The 21,595-nt window shown below is 40.1% G+C and overlaps 2 protein-coding genes across 2 annotated transcripts; one reads left to right on the top strand and one right to left on the bottom strand.

Moving 5' to 3' along the window:
- Positions 1 to 5,840: 5,840 nt before the first annotated feature.
- LOC133393146 (uncharacterized) lies at positions 5,841 to 6,483 on the top strand. Its single transcript, XM_061656605.1, has 2 exons — positions 5,841 to 6,257; positions 6,395 to 6,483. The coding sequence occupies exons 1-2, from the start codon at positions 5,841 to 5,843 to the stop codon at positions 6,446 to 6,448; spliced, it is 471 nt and encodes a 156-aa protein (XP_061512589.1). The 3' UTR covers positions 6,449 to 6,483.
- Positions 6,484 to 18,815: 12,332 nt separating this feature from the next.
- LOC133393224 (uncharacterized) lies at positions 18,816 to 20,728 on the bottom strand. Its single transcript, XM_061657060.1, has 2 exons — positions 19,330 to 20,728; positions 18,816 to 19,192 (listed from the first exon to the last, which is right to left on the bottom strand). The coding sequence occupies exons 1-2, from the start codon at positions 20,386 to 20,388 to the stop codon at positions 19,139 to 19,141; spliced, it is 1,113 nt and encodes a 370-aa protein (XP_061513044.1). The 5' UTR covers positions 20,389 to 20,728; the 3' UTR covers positions 18,816 to 19,138.
- Positions 20,729 to 21,595: the final 867 nt, after the last annotated feature.

The following is a 21,595-nucleotide window of genomic DNA, read 5'->3' as shown; positions in this document are numbered from 1 at the left end:
CTTCAAGTTAAAACAAAGTTCAAGCAATAGCGCGCGCTTCAGAAACGTAACAAACATAAACAGGTAGTCAACCGTTCTCATGGTTCAAACGAGGAAGTAACTTTACGCAATTCATAAACCATTGGTACATGTCGCATTAAGTATAAATAAAACTTGTTATCAAAATAGTTATAATTACAGTTAGCTGACCTATATGCGGTCAGCAACTAAATAGCATATAAGAGATGAGAACCTAAATAAAGTAAGGGCATTCGAACACAAACCTCAGAATCGCTCGTTTCTTAATAGTCGGAGGCACTTACCGGTCGACGAAGGAAAAATATACCCGACTCGGTGTAAAGCACCGGCGTTGGGCGCTGCGACGGAGCAACACTTCCGCCAGCAGCATTATGGACGATTCTTAAGAAACCGGTACAGGACCCGAAAAGTAGAGGCGTAAACCCAAAAATCTGAAATCTTTACGTCTAAAAGACTTCGGGTCGTGTAGCCGCGATTTGAGCACCAGCAAGCGGTCATTTTTAGTTTCCGTGCTGCTTTCAAAAAGATTTCGGATGAGATTTCAACTCGCGGAGCTCGCGGATAAACAATTGCTGTACATAAAATAAGAACCATCAATCAAAAAAGGAAAATGGCCATCAACAAGGACATGGTTCGAGCCCCAGCTTAAAGTCTCTGATAGAATACAAGTGGACAAGTTTTAACACGTTGAGTGCCAGACCATTTTTGTCGATGTTTCGCTGAGGCCAAAATCTGTTTGTTTTCATTTGTTATGGCTATTTTATATACAAAATCCGAATTATTTGTTTTTTTATTTTTGTTTCAATAAATTTACCGTTGGAAGTAAAAGAAAGAGTCGACATTGCCTACACCAAATTAACATAAAATAATAGAATATCAGGTTCCGATCTAAAATTCAATATTGTAGTTATGTGCTAATGCATTGCTCTCAAACCTTTTTAGGATCACGGACCATTTAGCATCACATAAATGTTTTCCGCGGCCCACTTATATCTAGCACGTGTATTTTGCAGACTGTACAATATATGTACAACAAGTTTTGTAATGAGCATTTCTAGTTGGGGCGGTCCCGTGGTACAGTCGTCAACTCGAATGTCTCAATAACATGCCCGTCATGGGTTCAAGCCTAGAATGGACTGTCCTCCCGTAGCAAGGACTGACTATCCGGCTGCGTGGTAATGAATTAAGTCTCGAAAGCCTGTATAGACCGGCATGTCCGTGTAGGACGTTACGCCAAATAGAAGAAGAACGAGCATTTCTTAAAATGCTTTTAAATTTTAATTTTCTTAAAACAAATCTATTCTTTCGCAGATCACGTCTATTTGCGTCACCAACCATAAGTGGTCAGCCGCCCATAGGTTGGAGACCATCAATTAGATCAGGGGTCTCCAAACTACGGCCCGAGGGCCGCATGCGGCCCTCAAGAGCTTATAATGCGACCCACGATGACTTTGCCAGAGTTAATATAAATATACGTAATGATTATGTCTTTTTGAAATAAAATTGTATTTTTTACTTTTCTTAGACAAAAATCAACCTTTAGTAATACCAAACTGTACAAGTAGTGTTAGTTTTTTGTTATAAAAATGAGATTTAAACGTTCACCCATCAGTTAAAGGTAGTGTCAAATGGCCCTTAACATAGCTATTTTTGAAGCAATGCGGCCCGCGAGCTGAGAAAATTGGAGGCCCCTGAATTAGATAATTAGGAAAAGGCGAGTGATTGAGAATCATACCTAAGGCATCAAAATTTCAGGTCTTCCATTTCTTGATTATTCTTGAAATCGTCTTCAATTTTGGCGTGACAATCGTTGTCGAGATGTACCACTAATTGGTTAAGCTATTGGCTAATTAGCTGACCTATTTAGTACCTTGAACCCAAGATGAGTATGTCGGTTATTTCTAGCAATCAAATATTTTCAAAATGTAGTATTTTAACTGTGTTTAAAAATTTTCCATCCTAAATATAATTATAATCAAATGAAAAAACTGAACATGATGCTCCAGGGCAGGATTAATGTAAATCGTACCTGCGCAAAATTCTAAAGTGCAGAGTTCAGCTTTTTGGCAAAATGGAAACATTCTACGTTTACGGATTCTTCTTCTTCTTTGGCTCAACAACCGATGTCGGTCAAGGCCTGCCTGTACCCACTTGTGGGCTTGGCTTTCAGTGACTAATTGATTTCCCCCCATAGCAGGATAGTCAGTCCTACGTATGGCGGCGCGGTCTATTTGGGGATTGAACCCATGACGGGCATGTTGTTAAGTCGTACGAGTTGACGACTGTACCAGGAGACCGGCTCACGTTTACGTTTACGTTTACGGATTACAAAATCTAAAAGTTTAAAATGTTAACCTTTTCACGAAATGTTTGGCCATTCTTGATATAATAGTCATGCTTGGGCTAAAAAAATCAACGCGTCATGAGCTAACTTCTTACTCGATCTCTACCGCGGTTATACAAACAAACGCTGCATCAACAACAGAACCGCAAATAAATATTGCTAGCAACTCTTCCGGATCACCTTTTCTACACAAACAATAACGTGTCCGCGCCGACACGATGTATCACTAAAGGATCCTTTCTATATTTTCTATCAAAATGCTAGAGGTTTACGCACAAAAAATACCGAATGCTTTACCAGTACAGCTATTTCCGAGTGGGATGTGATCGTTCTCATCGAAACCTGGCTCACCGATAGTTACCCATCTTCTCTATTGTTTGACAGCCACCGCTACAATACCTTCCGATTGGATCGCTTTGCCATAAATAGTGATAAATGTATTGGTGGAGGAGTTCTCATTGCCACGAATATCAAATATGCGGCTTCGCTGTGCACTACTAATACATCATCAATTGAGTGTCTTTGGGTGCGTGTAAAAGTTTTGGATGTTTCCCTAGTCATCGGCTCATTCTACCTCCCTCCTGACCAAGCTGCCAACCCCGATGTTATAAATACTTTCTGTACTACGCTACATGAAACTAGGGAAAAATATAAAGACGATCATTTGATTATTCTCGGAGATTTCAATCAACCCTATATTAAATGGATTACTCGGAACGATTTTCCTTCGCTTGACTTCAGCAATTCCCGAATACATCCTACCTGCCAAATTCTCCTCGATGAAATTAATTTGGCCGGCCCTCAGCAAGTTAATTCAATCACCAACTGTAACAATACTATACTTGATTTAATTTTTGCGGATGACCAGACCGTTGAACGATTGAGCCCATTAGAACTGAGTTTAGAATCCATAGTTGAACCTGATCCACATCACCCTGCTCTACTTACCAGCTTCATGGTTCCGCAACAGAATTTGTCGTCTTCTGAGTCCCCAGAAAGGAGAGATTTGAACTTTAGACGTACGAAATTTGATGAATTAACAATAGCGCTAACTCAAACCAATTGGGAATTATTAAAGTCTAACCACGATATCAACGATAGCGTATTAAGCTTCACAAATCATCTAAATGGATTATTCGAACAGTTAGTTCCTTGCTTTAATCCTCCACCGTAACCACCGTTGGCTAATAATGCACTACGCGTCGCCAAACGCCGGAGATCTAATGGCCAACAAAAACTGCGCAGTCTTCGAAACAGCACCAACCAAGCAAACTTTGCTCGCGCTGCTCGGATGTACAAACAGTTAAACCGTTTTGCGTATGCTCACTACGTTAGAAAGATTGAATTCAGATTCAAAAAGGATCCACTAGCATTCTGGAAATTCATACGAAATAAGAAATCCTGCGACCGTCTTCCAGCTGTAATGAACTTCAAGGGAAACATCATTTCGGGTGAAGATGACCTCTGCAAAGGTTTTGCAGAACATTTTGCTTCCGTGTACACCTGCAATTCTTCGAAACCTCTCAACCTATCTTCAGCACTTTCTGCAATCAACGACGCAGTTGACTTATCCACATCTACTATCAGTGAAGATGAAGTCGATGCTGCCATATCGCAACTCAAGCTTTTGTATGCCTCTGGGCCGGACAACATTCCCAGTGCAATTCTTATTCACTGTAAGGCTGTTCTTTTGCCTATTCTGACTCTACTTTTCAACAAACCCTTACAGTCGAAATGCTTCCCGCAAATATGGAAATCTTCTTACATGTTTCCTGTCTTTAAAAAAGGAGACAAATCTGATGTATGTAATTATCGCGGAATCTCTATGTTATGTGCTTGTAGTAAGCTGTTTGAAAAAGTTATGTTCCGCCACATGTCCTACGCTTTCCTGCCTGTTATATCTGTTATGCAACACGGCTTCATGCCTAAACGTTCGATTGAAACTAACCTGCTTCATTTGCTTCAATTTTGCTACTCCAATATTGACAAGGGCCTCCAGGTTGATGTCATTTATACCGACTTCAGCGCTGCATTTGACAAGGACAAAGGTGCTTGGTAATTTATTAAAATATGGTGTACACTAAATTTTTTAGCATGGTTAGAAAGCTACCTAATGAACCGTTGCATTACTGTAAAAATTGGAAAAACTTTTTCTGACCCTTTCTGTAACTTTTCTGATGTTCCACAAGGAAGCATATTAGGGCCATTATTATTTATTATATTTATTAACGATATTGTGTTTGCTGTTCCCAACGTCAATGTTTTACTATATGCAGACGATCTTAAGATGGTCCTTGCTGTTGAAAATTCAAATCACTGCGAAATACTTCAAGATTCCATAAACCGTTTGTTGACGCCTTACGGTAGGCAATGTGCATGGCACAATTAGAATTAGGACAACTAGGGTAATTAGTACAGAAAGGATTAGATCGTAATTATAAAGAAGAAGAATTAGAAGAGCAGTTAATTTGACAGGGAATAAACATTAGCACTTGAAACCTCGGCGAGACAACAACTTTATTTATTACGATTGAGAAAGCGTCAACATTTTTGGTCCACCGAACCGGGTCTTCGCGAAAGGTGTGATTCACAAATCACAAAAGCAAATCGTGTGAAACGATATCGTGAAGAAGAATCAGTGAGATATGCTAGGAGACTCGCCGTAAAATCTGTGGAGTGCTAGTCATTTGGAGCGCGTTAGAACAGTGATTGCAGCAAGAAAGGTCGCCATCGCGATCGCAAAGGTTATTAACCGCTAGAAGGGCATTGCTCTAACACTACCGTAAACCCAAGTGAAGCCGACGAGTGAAGTGTTGTGGTGCGTCTACGAAGTAAAAATGCCAAACGAAAATCAGATAAATAAACAAGCCAGAAAGCTCCGGGATGTGATGACTCACATAAACGATATGATGGAGTTTATTAACAAGTTCGACGCGGCGAAACATGTAAACCAAATTCCAAGCCGGCTAGAAGATTTGGAGCAAACTAAAATGGAGTTTCGTTCAATTCGTGATATATTAGTGCACCAAGCCGAAGATACCGAAATGATTGAATCGCTTGCAGCCGATCGTCGTGAGTTTGAACAGAAATATCACGAGATAAAGGGTTTCTTTTCCGCGTCCAATCCAGACCGACGCGAACCGCAAGCGAACAGTACATTAGTTCATCATTTAATACAACTCAGCCAAAGGTGCGGTTACCGAAAATTGAGCTGCCAACATTCGATGGTGACACAACAAAATGGCTAACGTTCAAGGATAGATTCGAGTCGCTTGTGCATACTGCCTCTGATGTACCAGAAGTATTGAAGCTGCAGTATTTGTTATCTGCCTTAAAGGGTGAATTGGCCAGCCAATACGACCACACACAGCACACGGCAGATAATTATGAGCCAACATGGGATTCTCTGGTAAAACGATTTGATCATGAGAAACGTATTAAAAGAGAATATTTCAAGGCGTTCGCTGCGCTGGAGGCGATGAAAAATAGTTCGGCAGATGAGTGGCAGCACATAGTGAACGAGAGCAATCGACTAGTGAACGGAATGGAACGACTTGAGGAACCCGTGAAAATGTGGAACACGCCGTTGACCAGCTTGCTGTTCTACAAACTGGATGGTGACACGTTGATGGCATGGGAGGAATATTCTGCGGATGAGAAGGCGGACAAATTTCCGAAACTAATTGAGTTTCTCGAACGATGGATCAGGATCCTCAATTCATCGAAGGTCGGAGAGGAAGGTGCTTTTGACAAGAAGGCTGCTACAAATGCGAAGGTAACCAGAAACTACGTAAGGGGTGTATCCATGGTGGCCGGCCTTCCTGCAGGAATGCGACACAGCATTGATCAAGTCGCATCTAGCTCGTCTCCGACACCTAGTTCGCGACCATGTGAGGTATGTAAGCAAGTGCATAAATTGTGGCAATGCAGCACATTTATGAGAATGACAGTAGATGAACGGAAAAGGGTGGTAAGGGATAAGGGATTATGATTCAACTGCTTGAACAAAAACCATTTGTTGATTAATTGTAGATCGCCATTGAAATGCCTACGATGCCGAAGAAGACACCACACGAAGTTGTGTGATATGGAAGAAACAACACAACATGGCATACCAGCCGTAACAAAAACCGATTCAGCATCGAAAACAGCACTATTGGCGACAGCACAGGTTTGGTTGACTAATTCCTTTGGTGAATCGATTTTAGCTCGAGCGTTGCTGGACCCGGAGTCGCAACTAAACATCATGTCAGAACGTGTTGTACAACTATTAAAGCTAGAGAGGAAAAACACTCACACATCACTATCTGACGTAGGACAAATTCCAGTTGCTTCCAAAGGGGTAACGACGTGTACAATACGCTCAAGAGTGTCTAAGTACGAAGGCACGTTTGAATTTTTGGAAATCCCGAAAATCACCACAAACATCCCTACTAAATCCCTTTCCACTGAAACGTGGAACATTCCTGAAGGCCTTCAATTAGCAGATCCAGAATTTAATAAGGCAAGAGGTATTGACGTTTTGCTGGGAGCAGAAATGTTCGCTGAATTGCTTGAAGATGGTCGTGTAGATCTAGCTCCCAACCTTCCTACGATGCTAAAAACTATATTTGGATGGATCTGGATAGGAAGCTACTCGCAGGAATATACCACGATTTCATGCTATAGTGTTGTAGAATCAACAATGGAAGGATTATTCGAACGCTTCGTATCACTGGAAGAACTTCCAGAAGAAATCTTACATGAAGATGAGGTTGAATGCAACAAAATCTATAGCGAAACTACAAAGTATTCAGAGGTTGATCATAGGTATATCGTTCGACTACCAAAGGTACCAAATTTTGAGTACATGCTGGGAAAATCTAAGGAAACTGCTTTGAGTCGCTTTATGAGCATGGAACGAAGAATGAAAGGTGACAGTAATCTGGCCCAGGAGTACAAAAGGTTCATGCACGAATACGAACAACTAGGGCATATGACACATATATGCAATTATGATGAGATAGAGCAAAACCCACAATGGCAAGAATATTACATGCCACATCATGCAGTATGGAAGGAAGAGAGCACGACTACAAAGTGCAGGGTAGTATTTGACGCGTCGTGTAAGACCAGTTCCGGGCGGTCGTTAAACGAACTGCTCTTAGTGGGCCCACAGCTACAAGAGGATATTTTGTCCATCTATATAAGATTTCGTTTTAAACCTGTTGTATTAGTTGCTGACGTGGAAAAGATGTACAGACAGGTATGGGTTGAAGAAAACGATCGAGCTCTTCAACGCATTCTATGGAGAACTGATCCAAACCAGCCGATAGGAGTATTTCAGTTAAATACTATAACATACGGAACGGCTTCGGCTCCGTATTTGGCCGTCAAAACACTTCAACGAACGTTTGAAGATCATGGAAAGAGTTTCCCCAAGGCATGTGAGTGCATGAAAGATTTTTATGTAGACGATCTACTAACAGGGGCAAGTACTGAAGATGAAGCCAAGGAAAAGAAGAGGCAATTAGAAGCAGTATTGGCCAAGGGCGGATTTAAGTTGCGTAAATGGGCTTCCAATCGACCAACAGTACTTGAAGGCGTAGCAAAGGAAGATTTGGCTCTTACAGAAGAACATCTATTCGAGAGTGAGTCAAAACCGATTGGAACACTGGGAATGAGTTGGATCCCCATCACAGATCACGTGTCCATACGAATGAGAACTCTAGAACCCGTCGAACCGATAACTAAACGCACTGTGTGTCGAAATATTGCTAAAATTTACGATCCTCTAGGGCTGCTAGATCCTGTAAAGATGATAGCAAAGATATTCATGCAACGGTTGTGGACGTGGAAAACAGAAGGCGATAGGGCATTGGACTGGGATGAAGAACTCCCTTTGCAGCTTAAACGCGAATGGCACAGCAATGTCGAGCAATTGAGTAAGGTAGTAAATGTTTCAGTACCACGTTTAGTATGCCCATCAGATTGCACGATAATGCAGATCCACATATTTTGTGATGCGTCGGAAAAGGGCTACGGAGCATGCTCTTACATACGTGCCGAGACAATGAATGGCAAGGTGTCATCAATACTACTAATATCGAAGTCAAAGGTGGCTCCGATCGCCAATAGACAAACATTGGCTCGCCTGGAGTTATGCGCAGCGGTATTAGGTAGTCGGTTATACGGTTTCATCAAGGAGTCATTGAAGGCCGAGTTAAGATGTTACCTATGGACTGATTCGATGACGGTACGACATTGGATCAACTCATCACCGAGTGGATGGAAAACCTTCGTTGCCAACCGTGTAGCAAAAATACAGAGACATACGAAGGAGTGCGTGTGGATGCACGTTCCAGGTGCAGAAAATCCAGCGGATTTAGTCTCCCGAGGATGCTTGCCGGACGAAGTAACCACTATTTGGTGGAATGGACCTTCGTGGTTAATAGTGAACGAAGAATTCTGGCCACTGCAACAAGAGCTAAAAAAGGATGCAGTTATAGAAGACGAGAAGGCTGTTGTACTCATCGCCACGCAAGAAGAATCCTTTAGCAAGCAACTATTCGCAAAGTTTTCATCGTACTCAAGGTTGCGAAGAGTAGTGAGCTACTGTTTACGTTTCATACGTAGATGGCTAAAACGAGAACAACCAGCAAGGGACAACGACGATGAAGGGTCAAGGTGGTTGACGACGACTGAGCTTCAATTAGGAGAGAAAGTCATTTGTAGTATGGCGCAGCGCGATGCATTTGCACCCGAACTCAGCACATTGGCGAAGACGAATCGTGTCTTAGAAACGTCACCGCTTAAATATTTACACCCATTCATCGGCACAGATGGACTTATTCGAGTAGGCGGGCGGCTGGGCAATGCAACATTAAGCAAAAGTGAGCAGTTTCCGATAGTAATTCCAAAAAATCTTCCTCTCGCTGATCTATTGGCTTATCATTATCATCGTCAAATGTTGCATGCTGGACCGCAGGCTATGCTGAACGAGATTCGTTAAACCTTTTGGATACTGGGTGCTAGATTTCTCCTGCGACGGACATATCATCAGTGCATCACTTGTTTCAGGTGCAACCCGAATACAGTACAGCAACCCGTAGCACCGCTCCCAGCGACTCGTGTGTCGGCATCAAAACCATTCTCTATCACCGGGGTTGACTATTGTGGGCCCATCTTTACGAGAACGAATCGAGAAGCAGTTGCACGAAAATCTTATATCGCTATTTTTATCTGTTTTAGCACCCGTGCAATCCACATCGAACTTGTATCGGACCTTACAACAGAGGCGTTTATCGGAGCTCTTCGGAGATTTATTGCGAGACGAGGGAAGGTCGTTGAGATTCACTCCGACAACGGGACGAATTTTAAGGGAGCCGCTACTCGCTTCGTACCAGCTGAACGAATTGTACGAGTTATTGCAATCTGAAAAACATGCAAGTAGCATTCATCATTGGTGTCTAGAGAAACAGATAGCTTGGAAATTTATTCCACCTCGCGCCCCTAATTTTGGAGGATTATGGGAAGCTGCGGTTAAATCTACTAAGTTTCACTTTGTGAGAGTAGCTGGAGAGACTAGCTTAACGTTTGAGGAAGCATGCACACTATTAGCAGAAATAGAAGCAATTTTGAATAGTAGGCCAATTACCGAAATATCAACTGATCCCGAATCACTAGAAGCACTCACACCAGGTCACTTTCTAATAGGAAATCAACCTAGGATTCTCGATGATGTAGATCAAACGGAAATAATACAAAACAGATTAAGTCGTTGGCAACTAATCACAAAAATGAGCCAACAATTTTGGAAACGATGGCATAGAGAGTATTTGCAAGGACTTATAATAAAGAAGGGAAAACAAGGAAAACCGGTTGAGATAAGAGAGGGCATTTTAGTACTTCTATTTGAAGATAACTGTCCACCTACACGATGGCCTCTTGCTAGAATTGTGGAAGTGCATAAGGGAAAGGATGAAAAAGTACGAGAGGTAACAGTAAAAACACAAAGAGGAATATTCAAGAGACCTGTCTACAAAATCTGCATTTTACCTCAACAAGCAGCTGAACCTGAACAAGAAGAGGGTAATAAGACAGGCGATTAGAAAAACCCCACTTGGGTTTTTGGTGGCCGGCATGTTGACGCCTTACGGTAGGCAATGTCATGGAACAATTAGAATTAGGACAACTAGGGTAATTAGTACAGAACGGATTAGATCGTAATTATAAATAAGAAGAATTAGAAGAGCAGTGAATTTGACAGGGAATAAACATTAGCACTTGAAACCTCGGCGAGACAACAACTTTATTTATTACGATTGAGAAAGCGTCAACACCGTTTTTTGACGTGGTGCCATGATAACGAAATGTTTGTGAATGTACAAAAATGTAACTGCATTACTTCCTCTAAGAAAAGGATTCCAATAACTTTTAATTACAAAATAGGTCAAGACAGTGTGCTGCGGGCATCTGTAGTTTGTGATTTAGGAATAATGTTAGACAGTAAACTTATATTATCGTGCCATTTCCACACAATCGTCTCAAAAGCATTAAATATGTTAGGTTTTATTCTACGTGCTTCTTCCGACTTTAAAGATCCTTTCTGTCTTAAATCGTTATACTGTGCCCTAGTCCGTCCTATACTAGAATTTGCTTGCGTTGTTTGGTGTCCAAACCAAGTGACCTATATAGACATGATAGAAAAAGTTCAGAAAAAGGTGACACGCGCTATGTTTTATCGTCTTCCTTGGTCAAACCAAATGCCACGCCCCCCGTACCATGTCAGGTGTCAGTTATTTGGTCTCAAAACTTTAGAACACAGGAGAAAGAATGCTCAATGTATTTTCATGCATAAATTATTAAATGGGCTTATTGATGCACCTGAAATTTTAAATCTGATCAGTTTTTCTGCACCTACTAGGGATCTTAGAAGCAGGTCTTTAATCAGGATCCCATTTCGATCTTCTTCATGTGGCGCTAACGATCCTTTAATTAAAATGTGTGTCAGCTACAATAGACTTGAATCATCTGCAGATTTTCATATCCCTGTTTCTCACCTTCGTCAGTTGTAAAGGGCTAGTGTTATTTATGTTTAAGTTGTTTACTAATTAAGAATATGTATCTGTTATTTAGGCCTATTGCCCGATAACGTAAATTAATAATAATAATAATAATAAAAATAATAATACTAATAATAATAATATTAATAATAATAATAATAATAGTAATAATAATAATAATAATAATAATAATAATAATATTAATAATAATAATAATAATAGTAATAATAACAATAATAATAATAATAATAATAATAATAATAATAATAATAATAATAATAATAATAATAATAATAATAATAATAATAATAATAATAATAATAATAATAATAATAATAATAATAACTTGTTCGAGTCTGCTATGGATTGTTTTTTTTTTAACATATCTTTCAAGCCAAAATAATCTTGGTTGAAATTTTCTAATGAATTTAGTGCATTTGGTTGTTTGGCTGTTTATGCAGTGTTGACATGATTTTAACAGCCAACGGCCAATATCCATATAAAAACGAGCCCAAAACCACGGCAGCGGAATTGAATACATATTCAAAATGCGTCGAATCTTAATGAAATTTGAATGTTTGTTTTTACCTTATCAGTCTTATTGTATGTAAACTTTTATCTATAACATAATTTAAGCAATTTCGAGAAGGTTTTGCAGGCCCTTGATTAAAAAAAGTATGAAAAAGCTGCTATATATCGTAAAATCACCCATATTAGTGCATTTGAGCGTGCGGATTTGCCAACATCGCAAGTAACCACTTTGCTCCAGCAGGCCGTAATGCCCCAGGTTCCTCTACACTATCTCTCAGATTCACACACACTCCTACCAGACGGCACCAGTGATGATTCAAAACAAGTTATGCTGGAGCACACTTGCACTGTTACCGGTTCGATATAACTATTCAACCTGTTTCATTAAAATTTATGGTAAACGTAACTGGTTTCCACAAGCTACATTAATTCATATTTCCCGGTGTTACAGACATAAACGAATAAAAACACAAATATATCATAATCATATCATAATAATATTAAAAAAATAAAACAGTATGATAACCTAATTTTTCACGAAAAAAATGTTGAATCGTACGTAGTGGGCAATGTATGTTGCCGACCACTGTACACCGAAAAATTGTCAAAGTTTGCTTCAGTAATGTGTTTTATCGTTTGAATAAAACACATTTTACTGAAAATTTTCACAGTCAGTATCAGTCTCAGTATCAGTCTTTTGACTGGATATCAGTAAAACAAATGACTGAATATGCTGAAAATCATTTAAATATTCTCCTACTGAACTCAAACGGTTATTCAAACGATAAAACACATTACTGAAGCAAACTTTGACAATTTTTCGGTGTACAGTGGTCGGCAACATACATTGCCCACTACGTACGATTCAACATTTTTTTCGTGAAAAATTAGGTTATCGTACTGTTTTATTTTTTTAACATTATTCGTTATATACTTAAAAATGTACAGTACCAAACTATGGAAAAATGCAAAATTTGCTTCAATAAAATAATACTTTTTTTTTCCGAAATTGATTAAAATAACTCTAAAAAACTAATTCGTCCACTTTAATTATTAGAAAGAAAATATGTTTTGAACAAATATAACACCAATATAATAATTTACATGCATTCCTCTGGCATTCCATAGAATTATCTAGATAGCGGACAGGGCAAGCATGTGTTTTGTTATAATCATCGTACCACCAGAAGATCTCGTCGACTCAAGGAGTATGTTTTCCTTGAGTATTTTAAGATTGATATTGTTTGCAAACCAGCGTTGGGTACAATACCATGTACGTTCGTTCAAAATTATGATATATTTGTGTTTTTATTTGTTTATGTCTGTAACACCGGGAAATATGAGTTAATGTAGCTTGTGGAAACCAGTTACGATTACCATAAATTTTAATGAAACAGGTTGAATAGTTATATCGAACCGGTAACAGTGCAAGTGTGCTCCAGCATAACTTGTTTTGAATCATCACTGGTGCCGTCTGGTAGGAGTGTGTGTGAATCTGAGAGATAGTGTAGAGGAACCTGGGGCATTACGCCCTGCTGGAGCAAAGTGGTTACTTGCGATGTTGGCAAATCCGCACGCTCAAATGCACTAATATGGGTGATTTTACGATATATAACAGCTTTTTCATACTTTTTTTAATCAAGGGCCTGCAAAACCTTCTCGAAATTGCTTAAATTGTGTTATAGATAAAAGTTTACATACAATAAGACTGATAAGGTAAAAACAAACATTCAAATTTCATTAAGATTCGACGCATTTTGAACATGTATTCAATTCCGCTGCCGTGGTTTTGGGCTCGTTTTTATATGGATATTGGCCGTTGGCTGTTAAAATCATGTCAACACTGCATAAACAGCCAAACAACCAAATGCACTAAATTCATTAGAAAATTTCAACCTAGATTATTTTGGCTTGAAAGATATGTTAAAAAAAACAATTCGTAGCAGACTCGAACAAGTTATTATTATTATTATTATTATTATTATTATTATTATTATTATTATTATTATTATTATTATTATTATTATTATTATTATTATTATTATTATTATTATTATTATTACTATTATTATTATTAGTATTATTATTTTTATTATTATTATTATTATTATTATTATTATTATTATTATTATTTTTATTATTATTTTTAATTTACGTTATCGGGCAATAGGCCTAAATAACAGATACATATTCTTAATTAGTAAACAACTTAAACATAAATAACACTAGCCCTTTACAACTGACGAAGGTGAGAAACAGGGATATGAAAATCTGCAGATGATTCAAGTCTATTGTAGCTGACACACATTTTAATTAAAGGATCGTTAGCGCCACATGAAGAAGATCGAAATGGGATCCTGATTAAAGACCTGCTTCTAAGATCCCTAGTAGGTGCAGAAAAACTGATCAGATTTAAAATTTCAGGTGCATCAATAAGCCCATTTAATAATTTATGCATGAAAATACATTGAGCATTCTTTCTCCTGTGTTCTAAAGTTTTGAGACCAAATAACTGACACCTGACATGGTACGGGGGGCGTGGCATTTGGTTTGACCAAGGAAGACGATAAAACATAGCGCGTGTCACCTTTTTCTGAACTTTTTCTATCATGTCTATATAGGTCACTTGGTTTGGACACCAAACAACGCAAGCAAATTCTAGTATAGGACGGACTAGGGCACAGTATAACGATTTAAGACAGAAAGGATCTTTAAAGTCGGAAGAAGCACGTAGAATAAAACCTAACATATTTAATGCTTTTGAGACGATTGTGTGGAAATGGCACGATAATATAAGTTTACTGTCTAACATTATTCCTAAATCACAAACTACAGATGCCCGCAGCACACTGTCTTGACCTATTTTGTAATTAAAAGTTATTGGAATCCTTTTCTTAGAGAAAGTAATGCAGTTACATTTTTGTACATTCACAAACATTTCGTTATCATGGCACCACGTCAAAAAACGGTGTTGACGCTTTCTCAATCGTAATAAATAAAGTTGTTGTCTCGCCGAGGTTTCAAGTGCTAATGTTTATTCCCTGTCAAATTCACTGCTCTTCTAATTCTTCTTATTTATAATTACGATCTAATCCGTTCTGTACTAATTACCCTAGTTGTCCTAATTCTAATTGTTCCATGACATTGCCTACCGTAAGGCGTCAACATGCCGGCCACCAAAAACCCAAGTGGGGTTTTTCTAATCGCCTGTCTTATTACCCTCTTCTTGTTCAGGTTCAGCTGCTTGTTGAGGTAAAATGCAGATTTTGTAGACAGGTCTCTTGAATATTCCTCTTTGTGTTTTTACTGTTACCTCTCGTACTTTTTCATCCTTTCCCTTATGCACTTTCACAATTCTAGCAAGAGGCCATCGTGTAGGTGGACAGTTATCTTCAAATAGAAGTACTAAAATGCCCTCTCTTATCTCAACCGGTTTTCCTTGTTTTCCCTTCTTTATTATAAGTCCTTGCAAATACTCTCTATGCCATCGTTTCCAAAATTGTTGGCTCATTTTTGTGATTAGTTGCCAACGACTTAATCTGTTTTGTATTATTTCCGTTTGATCTACATCATCGAGAATCCTAGGTTGATTTCCTATTAGAAAGTGACCTGGTGTGAGTGCTTCTAGTGATTCGGGATCAGTTGATATTTCGGTAATTGGCCTACTATTCAAAATTGCTTCTATTTCTGCTAATAGTGTGCATGCTTCCTCAAACGTTAAGCTAGTCTCTCCAGCTACTCTCACAAAGTGAAACTTAGTAGATTTAACCGCAGCTTCCCATAATCCTCCAAAATTAGGGGCGCGAGGTGGAATAAATTTCCAAGCTATCTGTTTCTCTAGACACCAATGATGAATGCTACTTGCATGTTTTTCAGATTGCAATAACTCGTACAATTCGTTCAGCTGGTACGAAGCGAGTAGCGGCTCCCTTAAAATTCGTCCCGTTGTCGGAGTGAATCTAAACGACCTTCCCTCGTCTCGCAATAAATCTTCGAAGAGCTCCGATAAACGCCTCTGTTGTAAGGTCCGATACAAGTTCGATGTGGATTGCACGGGTGCTAAAACAGATAAAAATAGCGATATAAGATTTTCGTGCAACTGCTTCTCGATTCGTTCTCGTAAAGATGGGCCCACAATAGTCAACCCCGGTGATAGAGAATGGTTTTGATGCCGACACACGAGTCGCTGGGAGCGGTGCTACGGGTTGCTGTACTGTATTCGGGTTGCACCTGAAACAAGTGATGCACTGATGATATGTCCGTCGCAGGAGAAATCTAGCACCCAGTATCCAAAAGGTTTAACGAATCTCGTTCAGCATAGCCTGCGGTCCAGCATGCAACATTTGACGATGATAATGATAAGCCAATAGATCAGCGAGAGGAAGATTTTTTGGAATTACTATCGGAAACTGCTCACTTTTGCTTAATGTTGCATTGCCCAGCCGCCCGCCTACTCGAATAAGTCCATCTGTGCCGATGAATGGGTGTAAATATTTAAGCGGTGACGTTTCTAAGACACGATTCGTCTTCGCCAATGTGCTGAGTTCGGGTGCAAATGCATCGCGCTGCGCCATACTACAAATGACTTTCTCTCCTAATTGAAGCTCAGTCGTCGTCAACCACCTTGACCCTTCATCGTCGTTGTCCCTTGCTGGTTGTTCTCGTTTTAGCCATCTACGTATGAAACGTAAACAGTAGCTCACTACTCTTCGCAACCTTGAGTACGATGAAAACTTTGCGAATAGTTGCTTGCTAAAGGATTCTTCTTGCGTGGCGATGAGTACAACAGCCTTCTCGTCTTCTATAACTGCATCCTTTTTTAGCTCTTGTTGCAGTGGCCAGAATTCTTCGTTCACTATTAACCACGAAGGTCCATTCCACCAAATAGTGGTTACTTCGTCCGGCAAGCATCCTCGGGAGACTAAATCCGCTGGATTTTCTGCACCTGGAACGTGCATCCACACGCACTCCTTCGTATGTCTCTGTATTTTTGCTACACGGTTGGCAACGAAGGTTTTCCATCCACTCGGTGATGAGTTGATCCAATGTCGTACCGTCATCGAATCAGTCCATAGGTAACATCTTAACTCGGCCTTCAATGACTCCTTGATGAAACCGTATAACCGACTACCTAATACCGCTGCGCATAACTCCAGGCGAGCCAATGTTTGTCTATTGGCGATCGGAGCCACCTTTGACTTCGATATTAGTAGTATTGATGACACCTTGCCATTCATTGTCTCGGCACGTATGTAAGAGCATGCTCCGTAGCCCTTTTCCGACGCATCACAAAATATGTGGATCTGCATTATCGTGCAATCTGATGGGCATACTAAACGTGGTACTGAAACATTTACTACCTTACTCAATTGCTCGACATTGCTGTGCCATTCGCGTTTAAGCTGCAAAGGGAGTTCTTCATCCCAGTCCAATGCCCTATCGCCTTCTGTTTTCCACGTCCACAACCGTTGCATGAATCTTTGCTATCATCTTTACAGGATCTAGCAGCCCTAGAGGATCGTAAATTTTAGCAATATTTCGACACACAGTGCGTTTAGTTATCGGTTCGACGGGTTCTAGAGCTCTCATTCGTATGGACACGTGATCTGTGATGGGGATCCAACTCATTCCCAGTGTTCCAATCGGTTTTGACTCACTCTCGAATAGATGTTCTTCTGTAAGAGCCAAATCTTCCTTTGCTACGCCTTCAAGTACTGTTGGTCGATTGGAAGCCCATTTATGCAACTTAAATCCGCCCTTGGCCAATACTGCTTCTAATTGCCTCTTCTTTTCCTTGGCTTCATCTTCAGTACTTGCCCCTGTTAGTAGATCGTCTACATAAAAATCTTTCATGCACTCACATGCCTTGGGGAAACTCTTTCCATGATCTTCAAACGTTCGTTGAAGTGTTTTGACGGCCAAATACGGAGCCGAAGCCGTTCCGTATGTTATAGTATTTAACTGAAATACTCCTATCGGCTGGTTTGGATCAGTTCTCCATAGAATGCGTTGAAGAGCTCGATCGTTTTCTTCAACCCATACCTGTCTGTATATCTTTTCCACGTCAGCAACTAATACAACAGGTTTAAAACGAAATCTTATATAGATGGACAAAATATCCTCTTGTAGCTGTGGGCCCACTAAGAGCAGTTCGTTTAACGACCGCCCGGAACTGGTCTTACACGACGCGTCAAATACTACCCTGCACTTTGTAGTCGTGCTCTCTTCCTTCCATACTGCATGATGTGGCATGTAATATTCTTGCCATTGTGGGTTTTGCTCTATCTCATCATAATTGCATATATGTGTCATATGCCCTAGTTGTTCGTATTCGTGCATGAACCTTTTGTACTCCTGGGTCAGATTACTGTCACCTTTCATTCTTCGTTCCATGCTCATAAAGCGACTCAAAGCAGTTTCCTTAGATTTTCCCAGCATGTACTCAAAATTTGGTACCTTTGGTAGTCGAACGATATACCTATGATCAACCTCTGAATACTTTGTAGTTTCGCTATAGATTTTGTTGCATTCAACCTCATCTTCATGTAAGATTTCTTCTGGAAGTTCTTCCAGTGATACGAAGCGTTCGAATAATCCTTCCATTGTTGATTCTACAACACTATAGCATGAAATCGTGGTATATTCCTGCGAGTAGCTTCCTATCCAGATCCATCCAAATTTAGTTTTTAGCATCGTAGGAAGGTTGGGAGCTAGATCTACACGACCATCTTCAAGCAATTCAGCGAACATTTCTGCTCCCAGCAAAACGTCAATACCTCTTGCCTTATTAAATTCTGGATCTGCTAATTGAAGGCCTTCAGGAATGTTCCACGTTTCAGTGGAAAGGGATTTAGTAGGGATGTTTGTGGTGATTTTCGGGTTTTCCAAAAATTCAAACGTGCCTTCGGACTTAGACACTCTTGAGCGTATTGTACACGTCGTTACCCCTTTGGAAGCAACTGGAATTTGTCCTACGCCAGATAGTGATGTGTGAGTGTTTTTCCTCTCTAGCTTTAATAGTTGTACAACACTTTCTGACATGATGTTTAGTTGCGACTCCGGGTCCAGCAACGCTCGAGCTAAAATCGATTCACCAAAGGAATTAGTCAACCAAACCTGTGCTGTCGCCAATAGTGCTGTTTTCGATGCTGAATCGGTTTTTGTTACGGCTGGTATGCCATGTTGTGTTGTTTCTTCCATATCACACAACTTCGTGTGGTGTCTTCTTCGGCATCGTAGGCATTTCAATGGCGATCTACAATTAATCAACAAATGGTTTTTGTTCAAGCAGTTGAAACATAATCCCTTATCCCTTACCACCTTTTTCCGTTCATCTACTGTCATTCTCATAAATGTGCTGCATTGCCACAATTTATGCACTTGCTTACATACCTCACATGGTCGCGAACTAGGTGTCGGAGACGAGCTAGATGCGACTTGATCAATGCTGTGTCGCATTCCTGCAGGAAGGCCGGCCACCATGGATACACCCCTTACGTAGTTTCTGGTTACCTTCGCATTTGTAGCAGCCTTCTTGTCAAAAGCACCTTCCTCTCCGACCTTCGATGAATTGAGGATCCTGATCCATCGTTCGAGAAACTCAATTAGCTTCGGAAATTTGTCCGCCTTCTCATCCGCAGAATATTCCTCCCATGCCATCAACGTGTCACCATCCAGTTTGTAGAACAGCAAGCTGGTCAACGGCGTGTTCCACATTTTCACGGGTTCCTCAAGTCGTTCCATTCCGTTCACTAGTCGATTGCTCTCGTTCACTATGTGCTGCCACTCATCTGCCGAACTATTTTTCATCGCCTCCAGCGCAGCGAACGCCTTGAAATATTCTCTTTTAATACGTTTCTCATGATCAAATCGTTTTACCAGAGAATCCCATGTTGGCTCATAATTATCTGCCGTGTGCTGTGTGTGGTCGTATTGGCTGGCCAATTCACCCTTTAAGGCAGATAACAAATACTGCAGCTTCAATACTTCTGGTACATCAGAGGCAGTATGCACAAGCGACTCGAATCTATCCTTGAACGTTAGCCATTTTGTTGTGTCACCATCGAATGTTGGCAGCTCAATTTTCGGTAACCGCACCTTTGGCTGAGTTGTATTAAATGATGAACTAATGTACTGTTCGCTTGTCGCTGTTCGTCGGTCTGGATTGGACGCGGAAAAGAAACCCTTTATCTCGTGATATTTCTGTTCAAACTCACGACGATCGGCTGCAAGCGATTCAATCATTTCGGTATCTTCGGCTTGGTGCACTAATATATCACGAATTGAACGAAACTCCATTTTAGTTTGCTCCAAATCTTCTAGCCGGCTTGGAATTTGGTTTACATGTTTCGCCGCGTCGAACTTGTTAATAAACTCCATCATATCGTTTATGTGAGTCATCACATCCCGGAGCTTTCTGGCTTGTTTATTTATCTGATTTTCGTTTGGCATTTTTACTTCGTAGACGCACCACAACACTTCACTCGTCGGCTTCACTTGGGTTTACGGTAGTGTTAGAGCAATGCCCTTCTAGCGGTTAATAACCTTTGCGATCGCGATGGCGACCTTTCTTGCTGCAATCACTGTTCTAACGCGCTCCAAATGACTAGCACTCCACAGATTTTACGGCGAGTCTCCTAGCATATCTCACTGATTCTTCTTCACGATATCGTTTCACACGATTTGCTTTTGTGATTTGTGAATCACACCTTTCGCGAAGACCCGGTTCGGTGGACCAAAAATGTTGACGCTTTCTCAATCGTAATAAATAAAGTTGTTGTCTCGCCGAGGTTTCAAGTGCTAATGTTTATTCCCTGTCAAATTAACTGCTCTTCTAATTCTTCTTCTTTATAATTACGATCTAATCCTTTCTGTACTAATTACCCTAGTTGTCCTAATTCTAATTGTGCCATGCACATTGCCTACCGTAAGGCGTCAACAAACGGTTTATGGAATCTTGAAGTATTTCGCAGTGATTTGAATTTTCAACAGCAAGGACCATCTTAAGATCGTCTGCATATAGTAAAACATTGACGTTGGGAACAGCAAACACAATATCGTTAATAAATATAATAAATAATAATGGCCCTAATATGCTTCCTTGTGGAACATCAGAAAAGTTACAGAAAGGGTCAGAAAAAGTTTTTCCAATTTTTACAGTAATGCAACGGTTCATTAGGTAGCTTTCTAACAATGCCAAAAAAATTTAGTGTACACCATATTTTAATAAATTACCAAGCACCTTTGTCCTTGTCAAATGCAGCGCTGAAGTCGGTATAAATGACATCAACCTGGAGGCCCTTGTCAATATTGGAGTAGCAAAATTGAAGCAAATGAAGCAGGTTAGTTTCAATCGAACGTTTAGGCATGAAGCCGTGTTGCATAACAGATATAACAGGCAGGAAAGCGTAGGACATGTGGCGGAACATAACTTTTTCAAACAGCTTACTACAAGCACATAACATAGAGATTCCGCGATAATTACATACATCAGATTTGTCTCCTTTTTTAAAGACAGGAAACATGTAAGAAGATTTCCATATTTGCGGGAAGCATTTCGACTGTAAGGGTTTGTTGAAAAGTAGAGTCAGAATAGGCAAAAGAACAGCCTTACAGTGAATAAGAATTGCACTGGGAATGTTGTCCGGCCCAGAGGCAT

Source organism: Anopheles gambiae, chromosome X, assembly GCF_943734735.2.
Source record: "Anopheles gambiae chromosome X, idAnoGambNW_F1_1, whole genome shotgun sequence".
NCBI lineage: Eukaryota > Metazoa > Arthropoda > Insecta > Diptera > Culicidae > Anopheles > Anopheles gambiae.
This window is presented reverse-complemented; position numbering and strand designations above follow the sequence as displayed.